Source organism: Cyrtonyx montezumae, unplaced genomic scaffold (genome assembly GCF_038088225.1).
Source record: "Cyrtonyx montezumae isolate F1298 unplaced genomic scaffold, pur_monq_1.0 scaffold_8, whole genome shotgun sequence".
NCBI lineage: Eukaryota > Metazoa > Chordata > Aves > Galliformes > Odontophoridae > Cyrtonyx > Cyrtonyx montezumae.
Window position 1 is genome coordinate 56,118,037 of NW_027072089.1, and position 22,985 is coordinate 56,141,021.

The 22,985-nt window shown below is 41.7% G+C and overlaps 2 protein-coding genes across 3 annotated transcripts in view; one reads left to right on the forward strand and one right to left on the reverse strand.

The window, feature by feature from the left end:
* The first annotated feature begins 2,455 nt into the window (after nucleotides 1-2,455).
* GMNN (geminin DNA replication inhibitor) lies at nucleotides 2,456-7,483 on the forward strand. 2 transcript variants are annotated; one of them, XM_065753113.1, is made up of 7 exons: nucleotides 2,456-2,573; nucleotides 4,209-4,307; nucleotides 4,672-4,807; nucleotides 5,454-5,536; nucleotides 5,617-5,727; nucleotides 7,001-7,094; nucleotides 7,240-7,483. In XM_065753113.1, the coding sequence occupies exons 1-7, from the start codon at nucleotides 2,517-2,519 to the stop codon at nucleotides 7,278-7,280; spliced, it is 621 nt and encodes a 206-aa protein (XP_065609185.1). In that variant the 5' UTR covers nucleotides 2,456-2,516; the 3' UTR covers nucleotides 7,281-7,483. The 2 variants fall into 2 exon arrangements, with proteins under 2 accessions (XP_065609185.1, XP_065609184.1); XM_065753112.1 differs by having other exon boundaries at nucleotides 7,001-7,483.
* A 6,097-nt stretch (nucleotides 7,484-13,580) lies between these two features.
* Nucleotides 13,581-22,985, reverse strand: part of RIPOR2 (RHO family interacting cell polarization regulator 2) — a 54,172-nt gene continuing 44,767 nt past the window's right edge. Inside the window, exons 14-22 of the mRNA XM_065753105.1 lie at nucleotides 21,953-22,137; nucleotides 20,021-20,189; nucleotides 19,265-19,400; nucleotides 18,614-18,775; nucleotides 17,905-18,063; nucleotides 16,689-16,891; nucleotides 16,031-16,114; nucleotides 15,180-15,270; nucleotides 13,581-14,379 (exon numbers count right to left, since the gene is read on the reverse strand). Of these exons, the coding sequence (XP_065609177.1) occupies nucleotides 14,279-14,379; nucleotides 15,180-15,270; nucleotides 16,031-16,114; nucleotides 16,689-16,891; nucleotides 17,905-18,063; nucleotides 18,614-18,775; nucleotides 19,265-19,400; nucleotides 20,021-20,189; nucleotides 21,953-22,137 (1,290 nt within the window). The 3' untranslated portion in view covers nucleotides 13,581-14,278. The remainder of the gene's footprint in view (nucleotides 14,380-15,179; nucleotides 15,271-16,030; nucleotides 16,115-16,688; nucleotides 16,892-17,904; nucleotides 18,064-18,613; nucleotides 18,776-19,264; nucleotides 19,401-20,020; nucleotides 20,190-21,952; nucleotides 22,138-22,985) is intronic.

Consider the following 22,985-nt stretch of genomic DNA (forward strand, 5'->3'; position numbering starts at 1 on the left):
GTAAACAGTATTATAAATACTGACAATCAACAGAATTGGAGTTGGCTTTGGATTAATCAGTTCCATGATTCATTTTTTTAATCTGAAAGCATTAGAGAAATGATATTTTTATAAAGTAAATATGCCAGTGAGGTTAGGATCTGACCATCTTTTAATGGATGTCTTAGTGACTCTCACAGCAGTTAACTGAGGAAAAAATCAGAAGAGGCACAGATTTCTCTTTTAATCTTTCCCCTCTGAATCACTACCACTATTTGCAATACAATCTTCTTTTTACTATGCAGAAAGAAATTACAGACTCTCTGGAGAGATTTATTTTACAGCAGTGGTAACCAGAGAAAACCTGATCAGATGGTGCTGTGTATATAACCCTTTATTTGGTCAGTTTTATCATATAGATATATATATATAAGGCAATCAATCCCACAGGAACAGTACAGTGACGGAGGGGCAGCGCTAGGCAAAGCGAGGCCACGCTGCCACCTGCTGTCGCCCAGGGGACGGTAGTGGGTTGATTTGCATAGGCATACCGTGCTCGCAGCAAGCAGAGGCTGGAAACAGGGCCGTAGGCACTTAGCCCAGGCTGAGTTCTCCCGAGCCTCCTGCGGACTTCTGAGGAATCCCCAAAAGCTGCCTCAGGGCCATGTCTCTCAGAAGATGCCAACCGCAGACTAAGAGCAGTGATTAGTTTGCTGCAGACAGGCTTTCCCTGTATTTTTTCCCCTGCTTTTCCTTGCATCCTTTAAATAAAACAAATGATCCTGTTATTGGACAGAAAGGTAAAGAGAACAGCAGTAAGGAGTCCCACAAACCATCCTGTTTATTGATCCAAAGATCTCAAATCTAGGCTCAAGGCTTCCTCAGCAGGACCCTTCTGCTGTGAAGGCTGCACCCAGAGCAGGACAGACATGAGATATTCGCATGCTCCCGAGGCACGGCGCTGGAGCACCCCTGCAGTGGTTCTCTGCATCTGAAACAGCCACAGCATTTGCTTATGTCAAATAGTAACAAATAGGAAAGCATTTGTGATACTTACGTAATAAAATCATTTACAAAATTACAAATAACAAATCCTGCAGTGAGCTCTGCGGCTTAATGCTTAGGAAGTTTCTGTGCAGTCTGAGCTGTATAAACTGATAATGTTTATCAATAGCTATAGAGTATAAAAGCTCTAAGAAGTATACATTCTCTACTGCCATGAATAATCTAACAAATTGGCTGAGCTTTAAGGGAAACCTTGGTGTGTTTGCTCAGGCTCACTTGAAGTGCAAATAGTCATAAGTATTCACCACTCCAAGTTTTATTTTTTCATGACACATACTTAAGTTGAAATGCAACATGCTGCACTCCATCTGAAGAAGTGTATATTCAGCTACTAAATGTAACCTTTAGTCACAGAAATGGGAGTTACTACAAAAAAAAAAAAAAGAACACTGACCCTTGTTTTTTATTTTTAATTTTTAATATAATTATTCTGATTCCCACAGTTAATCTATGAATAAGCTATTAATAAGCTCCCACTGTTTATGACACGGTGAAGGAATTCTTTAGAAACTTTTCAAAGCAAAGAAATTCAACAGAAGGAAAACTCTTGAGAAACAATGGTTTATTATGGGACGTGTTCTTCAGCTGGATAAATTGAAGGAGTGGCACCTTTGTAATAAAACTCCAGATCATATGCCTCCAGCAAGGAACGGATTAAAAGAAAAGCAAACAGAACTGTCACATCAGAGCCGTCACCCACTGCCTTGGCCCTTTCCAATTATCAACATCTCCAAAAGCAGTTATTCCACTTCTTAACTTTCTTCTTTTTTTTCTGAAAACTTTTTATAAATTAAAATTGAATTGTGGAAAGGCAATCTTTAAATAGGTTTTACTTGAAAACGTTAGCATTATATCACAATAGCATATATTGTATCATAGGCAGAAAATACGTGCATTTCTTTTCATGCAACTCAAGTCATGCCTGTATTTAATTTAAATGTTCTACATAAAGCATTTCCCACTGTATATGTTTATAGAGTTTAACGCTGGAAAGACTTCTTTCCATGGTTAATCAGAGCTTAGTGTAACTGCTAGTGTTCTGGAACATGGAAAGCAAGCAAACAAGCAAAGCTATGGGAATCAGGTTCCAAATTAAAGTAACAATAAATAAAAAAGTAGAAGGTGAGGGTTCTTCAAACAACAGCTGTTTGAGCTCTGGAACTACTTGTCACAGGATATTATGAACAATGGCCCTTTGAACAGCTCAATGGGAGACTGAGCAAGTTTATACAAGAGAGCTGAGCTTTCATTACGCCCGCTGTTGTGGGCGTGACTCCCACCGGCGGGATGCGGCCGGCGCGGCCCGCGATTGGCTAGGAGCTCGAACGTCTCCTCATTGGCTGCGCGGCGCAGGGGGCGGGGTTTTGTCTCCCGCCATTTTGGGCGTGCGTTACTTCAGGCGCGAGTTGGGGGTCTCTGTGGGGTGTGTTTGGGCTGTTGCGCTTTTGGTTATTTTGTCCTGCAGTGATCTGATGAATTCTAAAATGAAACAGAGTCTGAATGTGGAGAACGCGTCTGGATCTCTGCAGGTATGAGCTTTGAGCTGTTGCCGCTATAAAGCAGGACGGGGATAACGAGCAGAAAATGCAGCTTGGTGAGGCCTGCGTTTTGGATAACCTTGACGTGTCTAGAGGTGCTCACTGTGGTGTCTTAGAAATGGGCTGTTAGGGACGCAAGTCATATATCCACTTGAGAAATGAGGTGTGCTCCCACCTGGCTTAATTCTCTCAGCTTGGGAGCACTATGTTCTGCTTGTGTGTGCGCTTATGAGTGCGCTTCTTCAGTGCACAGCAGGGGTTTGTTAGTTTAAGACAGAAGTAACTTGCTGTCTTAAGGCTTCTAGATGCTGCTGGCCTGCTGCAGTTTGGTTACTGGATTGGTCTGGGTGGTAGGACTCTGTAGAGTGGGTTTGTCATGGGGATGAGCTTACAGATGAAGCCGTCTTGGTTTGAGCATCCTATAATTGTAGCTGTGTCACTTTCTTTTTTTCTGTATCCACCATAATAAGTCCTTGTTGCCTTGAGATTGATGAAAAACCTTAAAAGACATTTTCCGAGACAGCTGTTTTGAACTTACCCAAGGCTATATTGAACTTGCTTTTTTTTTTTTAAGGGTAAATATGTACCTCCTAGTATATTCCTTAAATGAAATTGTAAAAAAAAAAAAAAGGCACAGTGTAGTCTAATAGCACTCAGTCAGGACAGATTGATTGCAACAAGAATTTATCTGTGGAGAATGGTCTTTAAGTCTGTCTCTGTTTGCTCTTTTATATACTTGTGATGTGTTCAGTCAAGTATTAGTAGTTCCTTAGCAGAGCATATTGAACAGCGATCCTCAATAGCAGCCAGTAGTGTCTGAGAATCACAATGTGTCATTCTCATAGTGGTTAGTGTTTGTCCCGCAGTTTAACAGCGGGGTAATTGGTGGCAGAAACTACCGTGGGAAAGGTGAGCTCCTGTCACATGAAGCATGGTGTGGATCGGTGACTTTCTCACGCTGGTGTGTCATTGTATTCTGGCTATTTTTTGCTTGGTTGTCTGCCATTGTTTGCTGTCCCATGGTGGCCACTTAACCAACCCAATTGGAGAGCATTAGTGCAGGAAATAGGTATTTATGCATGACAAGAAAAGTGATAAACACGCTGCTTATACAAAACAATAGCCTGTCTGGATCCAAGCAAAGAAGCCATGACTTCAGTCTGGCTAATTGAAGCAACACATCTATGTAAATGAATAGCGCTTACTTGTTTATAGGCAATAAAGCTCTGTGGCTATGCTAAATAAACTTGCGATCACAGCCTTTTCGTTTCTGTTCCCCCACAACATAATACTGCTATTGTCCTATATGGTTTGGGGAGCTTTAATTGTAGTGTGTGTGCCACTGCATTCCAACTGGCCTTGATATGTAGTCACAATATTTCTACCTAATGGCCTATACAAGCTCTGTTAATAAGACTGAGGGTGGAGACAGAGCTTGACTTGATAAGATTATTGCTGTTGTAAATGACTATATTCCCTTCTTTGCACAAATTTTTAAAATGGGCTGGAGTGTCATCTCTTCTTGAAGGGATGAACCATCCATTATGCTAATGGAAGCACAAACTTGAGTTTCAGTTTATGTAGGAAAGTGTGGCAACCCTTTGAAGCAGTGTTTCTTCTCTTTAGAAATACCTCACAGATGCTGCATGCAGTGCTGCCCCAAGACGGACTCTGAAGATGATTCAGCCTTCAGCAAGAGGTTGCCTGGTTGGAAGGTGTAATGAGGTATGAGGAGCACCTGTAGCTGTGTAATTATTTCTACTTGTACTGAAATGCTTTTAAGCTTTAAATGAGAGATTATGTCACTAATTAGTGGATTATATGCTAAACTTACTATTTTAGTAATAAACAATATTTAAAATCAGTAATTCTAGAGTACTTCAGGGAAATGTTTTTGAATGTTCTTATATTAAACTTGGTTATGGACGAGGCTGTAAGTCTGTAAGCTTAAACTATGTGAAGAAATTGGAGGTGGTAGTCTTTACTTGCAGTCCTGGGTGAGTTTGAACTTGTAAGTTTGTAGGTTTCTGTTGTGTTTTAATACATTTAAATGTTGCTCTGAAGTTAAACCTGCCTGTTTTTTATGCAGAAGAAATCTTCAGTCAAGAGGAAACTCTGGAATAACAGGCTTACATCCTCAGCTTGCAAAGCTGAGACATCTGTGGACAAAGAGCAAGAGAATGAGAATATAGATGATGGCGTTCAAGCTGTAGATCTCATTAAAAGTATGTGATAATTCTAGAAATATTGTCTTGCTCTTAAAATGCTGCCCTTCTACTAGGATATAACTTGAAGCATGGTTGTTCTGTCAGTTACTTGAACATTTTTGTTTATTTGGAACTAATTACACTTTCCCTCTGTAATATGCTAAATACAGTATAGCTATCTGCTGTTAAAGAGTGGTTGCCAGTACTGGTTACCATGAACCCACTCTACAGTGTTAAATCTGTTAGTTCTCTACTTCAGCTTGCCTATTGGCTTTGAAGTGACTAAGCTGAAATGAAGGTCTGTTTTGGTGCAGGGTGCTGATGCTGAATTTCCTGGGTTCTTCAGAACTAATTATGAAGTACCATGGGTTTAGTGGGAATCTGTTAGCGTTCAGCATGGACAATGACTTTGGAATAAGATACATGCTGTAATGTTTGAGGCAGCTTCTAGAAGACTCATCCTGTGTAGCTACTAATATAGTGTGGGGTCTTTTTCTGTGAATGTTGCTCATTGTGAATTTACTACTGATGTGTGGGGAAACACTGCGTGGTTTTTATTCTTGCAGTATATGGAATGCTTGTATGCAGTATGCAAGCTAGGTACCTTAGGGTGATCTCCCAAGTTCAGTTCTAGCTTGGACTTAACTGTAGCTTCTTACTTTAGAAAGTCCTTCATCTCAATATTGGAAAGAAGTGGCTGAAGAAAGGAGGAGGGCTCTGTATGAAGTGCTTCAAGAAAATGAAAAGGTAGCTAGTGAAAGCTAACTTAACTTTTGTATCCCTGGTTATTGTTCTGCTGTTTTAACACTTTGTTTTGTTGAATCCAGTTGCACAAAGAGATTGAACAAAAAGATGGTGAAATTGCTCGCCTAAAGGAGGAAAACGAGGAGCTAATGTCGCTGGCTGAACACGTGAATTTTTTGACTAGTATGATTGAGGTACTTACAACTAGCTTTGTAGAATGAAATGTGCAAGGCTGTTCTTAATAAATCATGACTTCATTTGTGCGCTCATAGAACTGTAGATGGCTGGCTGAGCTGCTTCCCATGGGCTACCTCTGATGAGAGGCATAAAAGCCCCTTCTGGGGAATGAGTTCTTTCCTACTTAGACTCCACTTGGGTAAGAGCCTGCAACAGTACCTAGATACATTTTTCCAAAAGAAAGCTTCAACCTGTTTTACAAAAACAGGCTTTGCCTGTTAGAGCTGGTGGTGGGGAGGAAGCATTCATTTGCACTTTACTGGATTGACTTACATTTTTTGCTACTTTGTGGCCCAAGAGAAGCCTAATGTACGGGGACTGCAAGATTCAAACTTGTAAACTTCAAAATGGCTTAAGTAAAACTTAAGTTAGTGGTTAAGGTAGTGTGGATGCTAATATTGCCAAACTCTATAGGAATTTAAAAGTATGCTGTATCACTATAAGGTATCAAGAAAGAACTGGGAACTAGAGCTTAGTGGCAGCCTTTTCCTTTCAAGGGAGAGCACATCTCTACACTTCACGCTTCTGGATGATGTCTGTCACCTGTAAGAGCAAGCTCTGATTCCATTAGCTGCTGAATATATTTTGAAAACAAATATTTTACACTTCAAGGTGCAAGCCTACCATAGATGAACTTCTGAAAGTAGCTGCTTTGAGAGAGTTCTCTGGGAACTGGCAGCCTTGTTGCTGCATCTGTGGAAGCAGGAATAGTTTGTCTATAATAGCCCAGAAACTGTAATGAATACACAGCCATAAAACCTGGACATTCAAATGATCATCTAGTTGGTTAGTGTCTGAATTGAGCTCTCTTCTGAAATGAGAAGCTGAGTGCCTGGCAGGCTACTTCAATTGTCTGATTGGACTGGAGGAGTTGGTCAAGTTTACTTCTTTCTTAATGAATTTCACAGTAATCTTGAAGTTCCAGTTAGTGTGATTATTTAGATCCATCTTAAGACTCCATTGACTTGCCCCACCTGATATGTTCATGATTCAGGGAGTGCTGTTTGTTACTGTCAGTCTTCCATGCAGAGATGATACATTTAAAATTAACACTTTAGCATTATTTCATGTGAAAGTGTTTTACATATTTCTCTGAGGAATGATGTATATAAACCATATGTGCTTGAAGATAAAGAACTTATTAAATAAGCAGTATTTCAGTGATTACTAAATTCATTTCAGACTATCTTACTGGTTATTAAATTCATATTGTCTCCTGTGTTTTTCTAGAGGCTAACGGGGCAAGAATCTGAAAGTCTTGAGATGCTGGAAAGTCTTGCTTTAGATGAATCCAATAAAAAAAATGAAGAATTTAACCTTGGAGGTGATGGAGAGAGCACTTCTTTAGAAGGGCCCTCACAAGTATCCTGCGACTTAAGGAAGAGTGCATCAGATCTTGCTTCAAGTGAAGGCAATTACTGACAACTGTGACCTTAAGTGGGCTTATGTATGTGTTCTTTTAATTGCAGACTTTTCCTTGAAAGGATATACTAAATCTTCTCAGGTATAGAAACTCTTGTGGAAACATGACAGTGGCTTTTAATTGAAATTATGTAGCAGGGAGTATCTCTACACTGCTTGTAAAGCTGATTACAGGCTGCAGTTAGTTGCTTGTTTAAAATGCAAATACTGTGTATTTCAAACTGTTGTGTAAATATCAGATGGTCTGACATGATGCATGACAATTGAGAAATAAATTTTTCCCTTACCAAAGCAGTGTCTTGTTTGAGTTGAGGAATGGCTAGTTCTAAGCTCCACAAATTGGATGTGACTGCTGTAGATGGGAGTTTTCCATCTTCTTAGAAGGACTGTCTGGGCACTCTTGAACTCCCTTGGTTTTATTTTCCAGAATTCTGGAGAACAGGATGGTTTGAGTAGACAGGGAAAAATGAAGAAAAAAACTTGAGTGCTGTTGGCAACATGTAAGATTTTTCTGATGGATGGTAAGATCTGAGATTGATTCTAAGGTTCAGTTAAACTCTTGCTTTATTTATTTATTTATTTTTACATCATTGCCTTTTAAAGGACCCTTTTCCAAGTTTTCCAAGATGTGTGGGTGAAAGCTTAAGTAGAAGATAGTGTAATCAGGGATTCTGGTTAATGGGTTTCTATCAGGCCTTGCCAAAACAGAGGCTTCAGGGTATGCAGAACACCTGTGGAGCTATCGGATTGGTATCCTTACATTTCTTCTGTATATTATTGTTTCCATATGGCTGTCAGTTAACACCTGTTTCACAATTGATTTAAGTGAGAGTGTTGGAATCATTGAAGGAATTCTGGCTTCCTTTTAGTCTTGAATCTGGTAAGCAGAATAAGGCAGCATGTTTTCCTGGGAATGTAGTGAACAAGAGATTACACCTTTCAGTTGTGCTCAAAGGACTAAGCGTAATCCTTTCCATCACGTGTGTTTCCTTTAACTTGTAATAATGCTCTGTTTAACAAAATTAAAAACACAAGACAGCTAACAGCTTGGATATTGGATAACTGCTTTGTAGAATAATCCCAGTTTTCTTTTCAAGGGGGATGGATAATACATTCAAGTGACTTTGTGACTTGGACTGTAAGATACTGAAGATTTGTTGTGCCAAAGTAGTTAAGCAGTAGTAACTGAGGAAACAGACAGTTTTAACTTTTCATAGTAGACCTTTTATGCGGTGGCATTGAATTTATTCATAGTTTGTAACTGTTCTTTGTAGGTAGTGTTATTTTCAACATTGGAGTAGTTTGCATTTTCTCAAAGCTGTAGAAGGCTATAAAGTTCTCATGTAATTCCTTGGCTGGTTAGACTGATCCAATGGAGACAGCTGTTGCAACTTTTTCACTATTTGGTGTTTTCTAGTTGCTATGACACAAGCTCTAATGCTTGACAAAAGAATTGTCAGAATGTACTAAACCCAGAGTTCATATACATCATCTTCATCTTGCTTCTGTGTCTCATTTTTGTTATTCAGCCAAGAAGAACGTTTATTAGATCTAAATTATGTGCCGTTTTTTGATAGTTTATATTCAAGTAACAAAGGAAAGACAGCTCCTTGAGTACTTGGATTCTTCCTTGCATTGGTAAGGACTTTGTGCTAAGTAAATCTTTCATATCACTCATATATTCTGTGCATGCTGCAGCACACCTGTAATAGAAGACCTTGATTTCAAAAAACAGTTAGTAAATACAGTATGCTTGCACTGGAAGACTCCAGTGCATACTGTGGCTTTATCAACTTCAACTAATTATCAGAGAAAATAGTTACTGAAAAAACATACTGTGTGAGAAGACCAGCTGTGAGAGACAAACTGTGGCTTGAGAATTGAATCTGTATGTGCTCTTTGTTTGCAGATGTACTGGACGCTGATCAAGTCATATCTCCTTGTTAGTTGAGAAATATTAATCCATAGAAACACTGTCAGGAGCTGCTGCATTCATCGCTGTTCAAAATGTCCTAAAGTTGTTTCATTTTTTTTGCCCTGAAATTAGTTTTTTTTAACATACAGTAGAATTGTCTTATCTAAGTACGATGACTTTCTCTCCATGTGTGCAAAAACTTGTCAAATGTATAGAAGCTTTGTGTGGGTTTATAATTAAATCTATTACAGGCATCTGACCTTTTATTTCCCTTAAGGAAATAAGGGAACTCTCATTTACCACTGAAACACAGTTCTGTAATGGCTGAAAAACATCACTGAAGACAAAGATAGTTCATATCCAGCTAAATTACAGGGAACTTTCTGTCATGCAAAACAAAATTATCTGTTCTGGGCCCTAACTGGAGAAGGTGATTTTTTCCGAGAACTCATAAATGCTTTTGTGCAGCAACGTGACCAGCGTGCTGACTCTTTCTCATTGTACAGCCTGTGGCCACAGTTCTATCTTTCACTGATGGACCTTAAAGCTTCCCAGATGTGGGATGCATCTATGGGTCCTGGCACTTCTCCACCAAGAAGCATGCAAGCCTCAAGGACAGAATGTCAGGTATGCAAGACTGAAGTGTTGGGAGTTGGGCTGTGTTTCAGGAAGGAGCAGCTGTGCCTGGACTAGCAGAGACAAGCAATCATGGGGGCGGAGGGGGCTTGTGTGAGAAGAACGTTTTAACTGGAGGACAAGTTCAGTGAAAATAACCCATTTTAATGTAAAAGCACATTGTATTTAAGATAAAGCACAGATAAGTGAATTAGACATAATAACTGCTTGGTGGGACAGCTGGAATCACTTGATATTTGGTGTGGTATTGCTTATCTGAGTGCGTACAGCACTGTTGTGTGTTGCAGCTTACTTTGCAGCCTGTGCACAAATAGCTGAACTGATTTTTTTTTTTCCCAAGGAAGTATGCTGTGTATTCATTTCCTTAAGGGCCATCCAAGGTTATTTTTCAGAATTGGATTTGAAATTCTGAGCAGAAGGTTTGAAAATCTACCATGCCCACATGTAACTAGTGAGTTCCTCCTGAGACTGAATTGCATAGTTCCCAGCCCTTTCTTCAGAAAATGTTAGTGTGCATTGTTAACTTATTTTTCAGTTCATGTAATAACAGGATAGTAGAGCATGTGATAAGGGTGAGCAAATGATAAGAGAATATTTTTTGCTGCTTTTTAGGTTTACCAACTCACTGATGAAATGTGACAGGCCAAACCCCTGGAGACAGCAATAACTCTGTGGTACCCTCTGGGGCATCTAAGCCAGCTGAAGGGGAGCACTGTGGATCCTAACATCAGGTAGGACTGGAGGAAAGAAAGGCTGTGGGGTGACCTAATTGCAGCCTTTCAGTACCTAAAGGTAGCCTACAAACAGGAGGGGAGTCAACTCTTTGAAAGGGTAGATAACAGCAGGACCAGGATCGAGGTCCATATGTAGGGTATACAGTCCGGTGATCCTACAGGTTTTGAATGCTTCAAGTCAGCAACAATCAGTATATAACAGACTGCAGCTCGGAGCAAAGCTACATTAGATGGATTTTTGGAGGTATACTGGATCCAGGAGCAGTTTCATGCATGGTGGTGTGAAGCTCAGAGCAGGCAGATTGCAGCTGCTGCTGCAGCTAAAGGCTCTAGGTGCTTGTATCTCCCAGGCAGAACCCAGTGATGCTAACAGCATGGTGAAAACCATGTAATTCACAGAAAGTGCAAGGGGCAAAAAGTAAGAACAAGCCACCAACACAAGCACCGGGCAGACCCGCTTCCTGAGTGCACTTTACCTGGCAAGCTCTTCAGTCTGCAATGCTGCTGAGTTATTTTGGTCCAGGAACTTCTTTCTTCACATGCTTTTCTGGGGTGCCCTGGGCCTGGTTTTATTCGTCTTAGGTTTTGGAAGACTTAAGGTGTTCACTTTTTCAAGTATTGGTAACGCTGAGGGCAGAAGCTTCTGAGATTCCTGTTTGGTTAAGTTCTGAAACTGAGCGTGATTATTTTTTATATGTTGTCACAAATCATGTTAGGACAAGAATTTTTGCTTTAGAAAAAAGTAAATAAAACAATGCTGATGTTTGAAGTTACCTTTAGCCTTTATACAGCTATATGCCAGGTTCTAGCTTGTCAGTCTCAGATATCACAGTAGGATCTAAATGAGACTCAAGTCTGCACTCAGATTTCTGTGTATTTCCTCATCCACAATCTTCTCAAGCATGTTTGGTGTCAGCTACATAAAGAGGGATTTAATGATTAGAATAGTGGATGAGCTTTGCATCAACAAACTCATTTAAACTACAGTGAGACAGAAGTAGATATGTGCCATCAACTCCATTTGATACAATACCTGTATATGCGAACAACCCAGTGCTCTCTGCAGCTTTGGTTTTATGATCTTCAGGTACTTCTGTGTCCCTCGGGTCTGTGCCATATTCCAAAATTTTCTCGAGATGAAATAATTAGTTTCTGTTGGATGGTTCTCGATCTCAGCAGGGAAAAAGTAATCAGTGGAAGCACAGTCATGGTTTTGGAGCCTCCAGAACATGGTTTCTGCTAGCCTTTCTGTGTAACTATTTTGAATAACATACAGTTGTTTTGCTCTCAACTTCTACAAGAAGTAGCCACAAATTCAGGGTGCTTGTGCTTGCTCAAGGGTAAGCTCAACTAACTTGCATGTTAGCAGCAGTTCAGAATGCAGTACCTATCTTCTGTTGACTTTGTAGCTTTTCCCCTAACAAAATTGCATTCTGCTCTGTGATGCACAAACTGTAGCCAAGCAAGCTTTTGACATGTTGTTCTGTCTTACATGCAGGGTCTGTTGACAGATAGAGGAATATAAGAATATTTCTGGTTTCTTTTTAACCAGTCTGTGCTTCTTGTGGATGCTCTGGGTTGGGAGGAAGGGTGCCCACATACAGACACTTGAAGCAAACAGATAAGGAGTGCTAAGAGGATACAGTCTTCACCTTCTTTCAAAAATACCATTCTAGTTTTGAACTTTTTTAATGTGCTTTGTTCACCTCCCAGAGATACAGCTAAGAGCAGTTACTTTCACTGTTGTTTCATCCCTCTATTTTTCCTGCCTTTCTGATTTGTGTGCTCATTTCTGTTACTAAAACAGCTTGCTACTTACCTTCCCTTGGCCAACAGGAAAAATGAATTTGCAGCAGTTGTGTCTACTGAAACATGAGCTAGTATTGTAGCATTTCTGTGCTGCTCAAGATGTTGCAGTTCTGCCTGCCTTCGCACAGTACTATTGTGTGTATTATTTGTTTGCTCAAATGTAGATATTTGTCAGATCTCAGTGTTCTTCCAAGTCTTAACATTAATATGGTATGAAAAATGTTTCTTCAATGCAGGAAATCTAGCAGGTAATTTTGCACAGTATAGCTAAGTTTTTTAATATCATAAAATCTTGCGATGACCAGGCTTGAAAAGACTAATATTCCCTACAGGCTTATACTGTGAGCTACCAACTGCTGAAGGGTTTACCCCAAACCCCTTTCCAAGTAGGCAGTTCCCTCTGAGCTATGTACAATAGAGGAGGGTGATTTCCATGGCAGTTTGAAGGATCCTTACTACAGTGAGGATGCTGGTAGGAAGGAAGGATATGGACTGATGTGCTTAGTACTTAAAAAATAATCTTTATTATAACTTAGATATGATAGGAAATAAATGCCACAAAACTAAAGAGGGGGAAGAAAAAAAACAGAGTCAGTAGAAAAGAACACCTTGAAAGAATTCAGCTGATGGGACAGGCGTGGTACAAAAACCACAACATGGTTATTTCACCTTCAGTATAAAGAGTCTATGTCCCTCAGTAAACAAGTAAGCATTTTGAACTGTACAAAATGTACCTTTTTAATTAAAGGAAGAATATATATTTATAAATATACAGATATGTACATTGCTGTAACATTCACAATAAAAAAAAAAGACAAAAACCTAAACAAATTTTGCCTGCCAATGTGTTTGGCGCTGAAGGCTTCCTTTTGATGTGAATTGTTTGCAATCTTTTCTATGCAAATTCGGATACTATAATTGACATCTAAATATCATTTCATGCATAATGAGCACAGTACAGGAACACTCTTCTGTTAAATTCTGTTCACCTCCTCTGTTATCTTCAGGCTCATAATCAACAGCTTGAAGCACTGTCTTTAGTTCTTGCAGTGGAGGAACAAATGCATTCATTTCACTCTGTTTATTACTGCCTCCAGGCTCTGCTTTAGTTTGTTCTAGTTCTTTATTGAAATAATTCTATAGAAGCTGTCCTCCACTAATTAGAGTGTATGAAATCCAATCCTGCTTGCAACTTGCTGGACAGAATGGCTTTGGGGACTCATGCAATTAGCTGTATTCATCACAAGTTCTTGGAATAAATAAATGCACTTTACCTTCTCATTTAGTTTTTCAAAACCTATGTGGTTATTTGATTCCTCCTCACAAATCTCTAGATTAATATGGTTCATTGCTGGAGGGTGTGTGGAAGGAAATAAAAGACCAGTAGAGGCGTTCAGAATGAGTCACTAAAGTGACACCTCCTGGGGCTTGCATCGTGCTGCTTCTGGAGGCAAGAATTGAAGAAACTCTTTCTGTGTTTCATTACTGAGGCAGCAAGGTGGTGTTCTGGGCTGTGGAGTGGTTCTGGGAACGCTGCGAGGCAGCAGATGCTTGGTTCAGCAGTGGAGAGAAAGCTGCTTTGTGGTTCTGCTCAAGTGGCCTCCTACTCATCCATTGCAGATACACGTCATGTGTCTCAAGTTTTCATGTCCACTTCAAGGAAGTAAGCGTAATTAATGCTCAGTAAAATATACAGAGATGCCAGATTCTAAAAACTCATAGCAGTTTGCTGAGGCTGAGTAACTGCAGTTGCATTATTCATTATAAATCAGTCAAGAAAGTGTTGTTCCTCAGCATCCAGCTGTTCCATCATAAGCTGCAGAGAGGAGCCAATAGGAACTCTTTAGCTGTGCTTAGATTTTGCTTTTTCCTTACAAGGTCGGTGAATTGCTACATTTTGGGACCTTCCTTCAAAATCTTCATTCTACTTTGCATGCTTAATGACAGCTCCATCCTTCTTTCATGGCTGTTACACTTAAGTGGGTACTTTTCCTAAAAAGCTGTGCCAGTTTCAGTTCCACGGCGACTTCCAACTCTGACAAATTCCCGAGGAAATTTGTCCAGCTGTTCGTAGGCCAATCTCCCATCTTCACCTGAACGCAACACATTAAAGCATCATAGCATCCTGAATTGTTACCATACAACATTTAAACTATTGGATTCTCTGCTATTAGAAAGTTACCAGAAACTCCTTTCTCTCTTACAATTTCTTACACTGTTGAAAGCAACTTCAGATATTGCTTGGAAAGTTAAGCATGCTTGTCCAAAAAGCTTAAGGATTACTTGGAAATAAGAATGTTCAAACTGTTTCTTATTTTGCCCTTGTGGGTTGCTGGTTTTATTTAGAGCAAAACAGAAGCAGCTGTGGCATGTATGACTAGATGACAGAATCTGTACAACTGTCTTACTAAATGACCTGCACTGCTCCATGTCTCAGCTGCAGCTGTGATGTACTTGAGGCAGATTACTTCCCTGTCTAGGGAGCCTGCTTTAGCAAAGGATGCCCACAAGGACAGGGTGTGATATGCAGCAGAAGAGGTGCTACTCCTGCCTCCTCAAGGAGAGGTTACGCTCCCTAGGAGAAGCAGAACACAAATGCTGTTCTTCTACATCACTTTAATAAAAGGTGTACTGAATGCCTACAATTTCCAAGCACAAAGTCCTTATGAAGTACATCTCTTTTGTCAACATTTCCTTTGTTTTTTTTCCCTTTCTGCTTCCTCCTCCAGATTCAGACAGTTCAATTTCTCTCTTTGTGATCCATTTTCATGATTTTCAGAATGAATGATTTCTAAGAACATATATTTTTAACCTGTTTTTGTGTAATCGGGTGTTTTATATACATTTCTGTTGAAAAAGAAAACACAATGCTGCTGTAAAGCAGGCAACTCACCAAGTGAGAGCAGGGTTTCAGAGGCTATTTTTCTAATCTCTTCATTGTCAGACTGGCAGAGCGTGACCAGCATTTTAATACTCTCAGTAGCCTGGAAAGTAGAAAAAAAGAATTGTATTAACACTGTCTATTATGGTTTAATTTCAGAACATCATATAGAAGTATTTACCACCCTCTGTGTTTCCTACTTGCTATGCACATGGAAATGCCATATTGTGTCCTTGATCTCTTCTTAAAAGGCTTCACAAACCAAACTGCATGACAACATGCACACCGCCCCTCTGCCCTGTCTCTCTTCATGCAGGATAGAAGGGCTCCTGCTCTGCTAGCTCTGGCCAGGAGGTTGTGCAGGGGATGCTGCTGGAACACCCAGCTTGCTGCACTCACCTTTACGCAGCACCAACACGAGAAACCCCATGTCTCAAGCCTGGAATATGCTTTTTTGCTGTGTCCAGTACCTGCTGGGTTAGCAAGCAACTGTTTTTTCTTTCTTTTATGGGAAGTAGTGCAAAAGTGGTACCAGAAGTGAGCTGATGATATAGCATGGCATAAACTTCCTCTTACAGTCCCTCAGTGCAGTGTCACAAATGAGTTATGTATCTCATCTACTGCTGCAATCTGTGTGTATTATAGCTAGTTTGATCCTGGAAAAGGATTATTTTCTTCCTCTCCTTGGAAACAAAGCTTCTAAACTGTTCCCAAACAAGGAATCTGTAAAATGATGTGTGGTGATGTGAAACAAAAGCAGTACTGCTGCTGCTATTGGAATTTCTATTTTATCCTTCTCACCTCTCAGATTTTCTTTCTTTAAAGTAACACCGAGCACAACAACTAAACTCCTTGTCTCTTACCTTGAGGTATCTTAGAGCCAGACAGGCTGCTTTCTGCAGCTGGAGGTTGGGCTGGGTGAGTGCTTCACAGTAATAAATCAAGGCCTGGAAACATAAAGAGGAGTAGCCATGAAAATGTCTGTGTCTGTGTGGAGTGGCAGGCTGGAGACTGGAGTCAACCCCTAATTTCTTCTCGTTCCTTTTCTCCTATCTCTTTAACCTCTGTGTTTAATTTGGCCCTATTTCCTGCCTTCAGCATCTGTGCTAGACTCACATCTTAGGTGGGAGATCTCACAGTTGCCAGATTCCTTTGGGGAAGAAAAAAAAAAAAAGTGACCTACATCTTTGTGTGCTGCTGATGCTGGGAATTTGCCTTCAAGCCGTGTTTAAGGTAGGCTGGCACAAATGCTGAGATGTGGGAGATAACTGAAGAGTACATGCATGGTCTGGTTTAGTACCTGTTTACTGTAATGGCAGGTAGAAGCACACTGGCTTCTGTAATGACAGAAATAAACCTGTGCTTTTGCAGGAAAAAAATAGGTGGAAAATCCCTGTGGTTCAGTTTAAACCAGACTTGGAGCGATTGTTTTACAAATGTAGACATTTGAGACACACAGGCAGAAAAAAGCATCATGATTATACGGGTCCCTGATGCAATAGGTGATTTTCTGCCTCTTACCTTCTCCCTGAAGTGCTTGTTTTCTGCAGTAGCTGTCAGGAGTGATGCCACAGTCTCACTGACTTCGTTTTTGTTTTCATTGAGAAGTAAAGCCAAAGCTCTCAAAACTTCTTGCTGTGGTGGGAGGTTGTTGGAGTTTATTTTGGACACGTTTTGATGCAGTTTTCCATCTTTCACAGACTGCAACATCTGAACCACAGAGGCTAGAAGTGCAAGAGGAAGGCTTTTGTTACTTTTATTTATCCCCTGTGTTTCATATTTCTCCTTTCCCCACCAGCAGTCCCCATCTGAATATTGCAACATTGTGGTGTATGTGCACAAGGAACTGTCTGGGCTTTAGGATGGGCTTGTTTCTCAGAAGTTCTTCTACAGAACAAGTATTATATATATATATAAGTAGATGGGCTAAATGGGATGTTGTGTCACTTCAATTCTCACCATAGGTGGAAACCAATACCCTAGCCAATGTATTGACTTCCAGGACACTTTTGTGGAAGTTTTTCCTAGGCAGATTGATGTCTCCCACGAAAAGCCAGGGCTGATGTGTTTCAGAAGTGAGCTGAAATGCCTTTTTCCTTCCAGGCTTTTGATTAAAAACTCTCCAGTGAACCCAAATAAAAGGGAAAACTTGTCAAGGTTCCTCAAACTGCATCTCAGCTAGCCCACAGCAGAGACCTGGAACTCTTTGAGGTCCCTTCCAACCCAAGCCATTCTGTATCAGGTGAAAACTTGACTTGCCAGGAATTGCAGTCTAGCATGCTTTGTGGAACATCTGCTACTCTCTTTAAGTCTTGGAGGCAGAGCCTACCAGTGACCCAGGTGCTGTGATCCCTTGGCTCCTGAGAAGATCTCAGCACTTCATAGAATCACAGCATTCAGATGTCTCCATCAAGAAGGATGAAAGACTGGAACTCCATCAAAGCTGTGGGCATGGAAAACTTGCCAGGCCTTGGGCCTCAGCACTATCAGCCATTTCCTAGAAGGTAACTTAACACAGTTCTTTCTTATTCATATGTGGAAATATAAAGAACTGAGGGTGTATCTGAATCAGCTCCTCCTCTTTGAACTGTTAAAGCTCCTCCTCTTTTGCAACTGTTGTGGTGCAGTCACATTTAGTGTCCAAGGTATTTCTTTGCCTCCTTTCCCCCGCTCTTTTGTAAAATCAGAAGGACACCAGTGCACTCAACCGTCAGCTACTAGATTTTGTATACCCTACCTTCTTTTGCAAGCTGCAGCAAATAGCTTCCAAGGTCATTAACACTGTGGCTGGCAAAGTAGTTGTAATACTGAAAGACTGTAATGATCTCTGAGGACATGGTGGAGTAGAGGACGGGCTCTGTCCGGTCCAGAATCTGAGATACCAGGATTCGGAAAACTGCAGGCACGAGGGACAAAAGGATGTGTTAGTGTGAACACAGGCTGCTGGCATTCCTGCCCAGGTGTGTGGCATGCAGAAAGTGAGCCTGAGCATGTCCTGGAGGTTAGCAGAATGCAGCGAAGGAAAATCCTGCCCTGGGTGGGCATCAACAGTCTGAGCAAGCTACCCTGTTCCTGCCCAGGGAGAGCTAATCAATGGAGCTGGGAGTTTGACAAGTGGTACATCCAACCTTAGTACTCTATAAAATTGAGAGGATTCCTACTGCACTGTTTCACTTTCTAATCTATATTTGGGAATGCACTGTCCAATTACCTCATACACCTTTAAACTATGATTTCTTTTCACTTTTTTCTCCGATCCCGATCTGATTATTTCAGGCCAAAATTGTTCCAAGAATTGTTGCATCAGTTTTCAAATAACATCTTGGAGCCGTGCCCAAACAGACCTCCAAGGGATTGGAAAACAAAGCCATGAAAGCTGAGTAAAGCCCGGTACAAAACTGTTCTCCGTTTTGATGACAAATAACTTTTTCTGCAGCAGGAGGTACCTGTTTCTGCAAGCCCGGGACATTCCTCATTCACAGTGGTGGCAAAATTGATATCCAGCTGCTTCATCATCTTGTCTGCAGATGTGTGATAGACTCCTGAAGGACCGGTACACTTCATCCAGAAAGCCAGCAGTGACAGCTTCTTGTGGAACTCTGGGATTGCTGAAGAAGACAGAACGAATGATGAAATGAAGCTGTGTGCGGTGCACTGTCCTCCTGAAGGGAAATGTGATAGGTGTGGAGGACGTCCACTCCATCTCACTGACAGAAGGTAGGTCACCCGTGCCCACTTCCTGCGGGTCAAGCAGGATAAGGATCAGTACAGCCCCTTCTCACCTATTTATTTCTATATAGCAGCACTTAAAAGAGAATAAGGCGAGGCTGGATCAGGCCCTGGGCAGTCTGATCTAGCTGTGGTGTCCCTGTTCATTGCAGGGGAGTTGGACTAGATGGCCTTCAGAGGTCCCTTCCAACTCTAAGGACTCTATGATTCTAAGGAATAAGGTCCCTGACCAACTACAGTGACTGCTACATCTGTCTGTGAGCTGTCTCCTGCTGTGGTGGCACCCCGTGCAGTCACTGTAGTTGTTTCAGCAGGCTCACTGCCCAAAGCAGCCCTGTTGGAAGGAAGAGCCCTAATGTGTCTCTTACCATCGGTAAGGGAGGTGATGCTTCCCAAGTTCTCGGTGCTGATCTCCGTAATATTCTCCAATACAAGAGTATGCCTAGACAGCTTATCAAGGAGGTCTCTTGTCACAAATGGTGTTTTACTGGAGAAGACAATTTGCTAATGAAGACAAGATGGAAAGGAAGGAAAGGAGTCATTTTGAAACCTCAAAACAAAATGTAAACCTCTGAAACACCTGGCACCTGAAGAAATGCAATGGAAAATTCTTTGTCTGGAATTATCAAATATTTCTTGTTGCTCTGCTCTGTTTTGGCTCTGATCCCCCGCCCAGCTGCCTGTGTATGTTTGGTGCTTTCCCATGGCCAATACTCCCTGCTGCTGACATCTGCATTTCCTTCAGCAGTCCAACATCATTCATATCAAACCTGGACAGAGTTCAAGCCTGCCTCCCTCAGCTGCATATTTACTGTGTGCTCTCATATTTGAGCCAAAACCCCCCTTTTTCTCACACTTGTGAGTCAGCAGAGTGTCCAGCTCAGTGCTAAAGGCACTGGAATTAGGGTTGCTCTGCTTTGCTCCAGTGGGGTTCTGGAAAAAATTGTTGATTATATCTAACATTGAAGAGTCTGCTCCAAAATGCTGTGACCGTTGTGGCAGGGGGTAAGGAATATCAGGAGGAGAGGCTCCTGCTGCCGCCACGGCCACTCACTGGCCTTGCCAAACCATTTACACCCACAAAAATGTAAAAACATAATGCACAAATGAGCCGGGCTCGGTACCTGGATGAGCTGTGTGCAGTACTGCAAGTGCTTAACTATGGTTATATCGAGGCTGTCGCTTCCTGTGGTCAGGGGCAGAGGGCTGCCAGCAACGCTGGTGCCCACCCCCGTGTCCTCAGTCAGGGCTTCGCTGAGGTGGCCCCTGGCTTCGGGGTGCTCAGTCCTGTAACTGCAGAGGGAGGAGGAGGTCAGTGTGGGGCTGCAGCTGCCGGGGCAGACAGACACACGCTCACTCAGAGATGGGCAACGAGCACGGAGCAGAGCTGAAAGCAGCGCCTGGGACCACAGAGCCCTCAGAAAGCCAGAAACATGGTGATGAAAGTATCATGTCACACAGCAGTGGTACGTGGGGTATGGCTGGGACAGGCCTTGAGCAACACGGTGTCTGCACCAGCAAGTCTCCGTAACCTTGCTGTCACATAGAGGCTCAAACACTGAGAGCAAACACCCATCTCTCAATAAATCATCTCAGACATTAGTCTGTAAGAAGCAGCATTGCAATTTGTGTCATCTTAAGTACTGAGCTGCCGAGAGCAGATCTAGACTAGCAGCATCTTCCTGGTGCCAAATTTCATGGTCATCGCAGAAGGAAAACCACTGCTGGAATAAGGGACATGATATTTTCATAGGCTGTTTTAGGCACGCTGTGTACAGCTTAGTTTGCCAGTAGTTTCTCTCAGAGCGTAAGGCTGTTCTCACTGTGTTTTTAATCATTATTTCCAACGTCATCTTGCACAAATGTGTTTAAATACGAAGCCCAAGGTCAGTCCCCAGACTGCAAGTGTGCTTGGCTGCAGGTCGAGGTGCGTCAGCGCCTGCGATCCTTACACTGAGACACACACAGCTAAAAGTGGAAGTAGAAATCCACACTGTCTGGGATGAGCCCAGGGGGGAAAATGAGGTTTTAACTTCTACTTTAAGATTTCCATTAGGTTCCAAGTTAGCTCACAAGTAACTTCAATTTCTTCTGCTTAAGTTAAACTTATGCTGAAGTGCCTGCTTAAAGCCAAATCTTTCAATCTATGGCCTAAGCTCAGAATGCCAGAGCAGCAAGCAACACCATTTGCTGAGCTTTTTCTTCCCACCACGTCTCAGCCTGGGAAGAGACAATACAGTGAAATGATGGGAACTGAACGGATGTTGCTCGTTTTCACTCAGCATTGTTTTGAACAGGCCACCATGAGGTGTGAGAAGTACAGCTCTCCTGCTGGAAAGCACAGGGGCTGAGGGAGCTGCGCTCTCTTTTTCCTTTTCTTTTCCAGCCCTTGAACCACACATGGGCAGTGCTAAGGAAGCAGATGTGCTTTTAGGATCTAATGATCGAAACACAGTGTCTTATGGACACACAACAATGGCAAACCACAACACGAAACAACACAGCTCTTTTTTCTTTTTTTTTTTCTTTTTCCTCAAAAAGACCAGAAGTGATGAAAGAAGGGCAGGTAACACGCAGGGCCATGGACAGAGTACCAGTCATCACTCTTACATTCCAAAGGAAACCTACACCATGCTGCTTAAATCTGGCCCTGTGTTATTGTTATTGACAAGCTTAATCCACTGCAAAGACTCATTCGGCTAGAGAGAAAAGACAAAGGGAGGGGGGAAAAACCACAGAGGAATTAGTAATTACATCCAAGGAAAGCCAGGTCCAAACCTATGTCAAGGAAGAGGCTCTGCCAGTATCAATGACAGTTTAATTGAATTCACCCGTCTCTTTTTGGGGGCAGACTGTGCATATTTGAACAGGAAAAGATTATCCTGGCAGCTAAAGATTTGGTATGCAGCAGCCACCGGAAACCCTCTGACCCTATAAACTCCTCCAGGATTTGTCAGTCTTCCTTGAATAATGTGTGCACCGGGATCCTCTGTTAGCGACAAAGAGCTGGGGTATCGGTTTGGCTCAAGCACAGCTGGCAGTTGCTGCAAACTTACCTATTCTTCTCAATCTCAGTATCTGAAAATACTGAGTCTGCACCTCCTCCACCATTACAAACCTCCTCACCACCACCATCCTCATCATCAAAGTCAGAGGTGTTCAGGAAATCAAAGCTTTCTAAAGCACTTTCAACTGTTAGACTTAAACTGGAGGACCTGCTTCGGCTTACAGCCGGCTTGCACTGCAAAGGCAGAATGAACCAATGAAAACCCCAGATATTAGCTACTACTGAAAGAAAAAAATAGAGGATAAAGCTTAACATTTTCAAATTGTTCATTTTATTTATTATACTTCATTCTACTGGGTATTTCATTTCAAACCTTCATATTCATAGCATACACAGTCAAAACTTGGGAACTGGAAAATCCTTCCCTTCCTCCTCCCCTCCCCATCCTACCTCCTCTCCTGCCCAAAGAGAAGAGCTGCAAAGGCAAAAAGCATCATGTTTTTTAGAAAGGATGAGTACATCTCAAGTCCAAGTGACACAGCTTTCAACATGCTCCAAAAGGAGAGATGATAATTAGAACACTGGAAGTTGAAAAGGAAAGGCACGTTGTGTAATGGCTGTTAGAGGTACAGAAGCTGATTTATATGAAAATATATATACAGTGACACTCCTGAACGTATTCCAGATATAACTCCAATGAAGCTTAGCCATACTAGTCCCATGTCTGCTGATCTATACATGTGATGGATGAGAGAGGACTTCTGTGGCCTTCGAAGCCACATAGCTTATCAAGGAAAAACTAATCATGCATTGGCTTCCTAGGTGACAGAAAAAGGCAGCATTCTAACCTGCAAACCAACAGTGCCTAGAGAGGGAGGAAGTCATCCCATCTCACGTCTGGGATGAAATATGACGGAGGACTTGGTAGTGCTGCAGGAAGTACCAAAGCCCTGGTTACATGTGGTGGTTCATCCAGGCGTGCCAATAGACTCACTGCCAAGGTTACTTTGCCAGGGCAAATGATGATCAGCAGCCAGAGTTGTCTGAGGACTTCTGCACCTCATGCACTGTGTGACCACTGA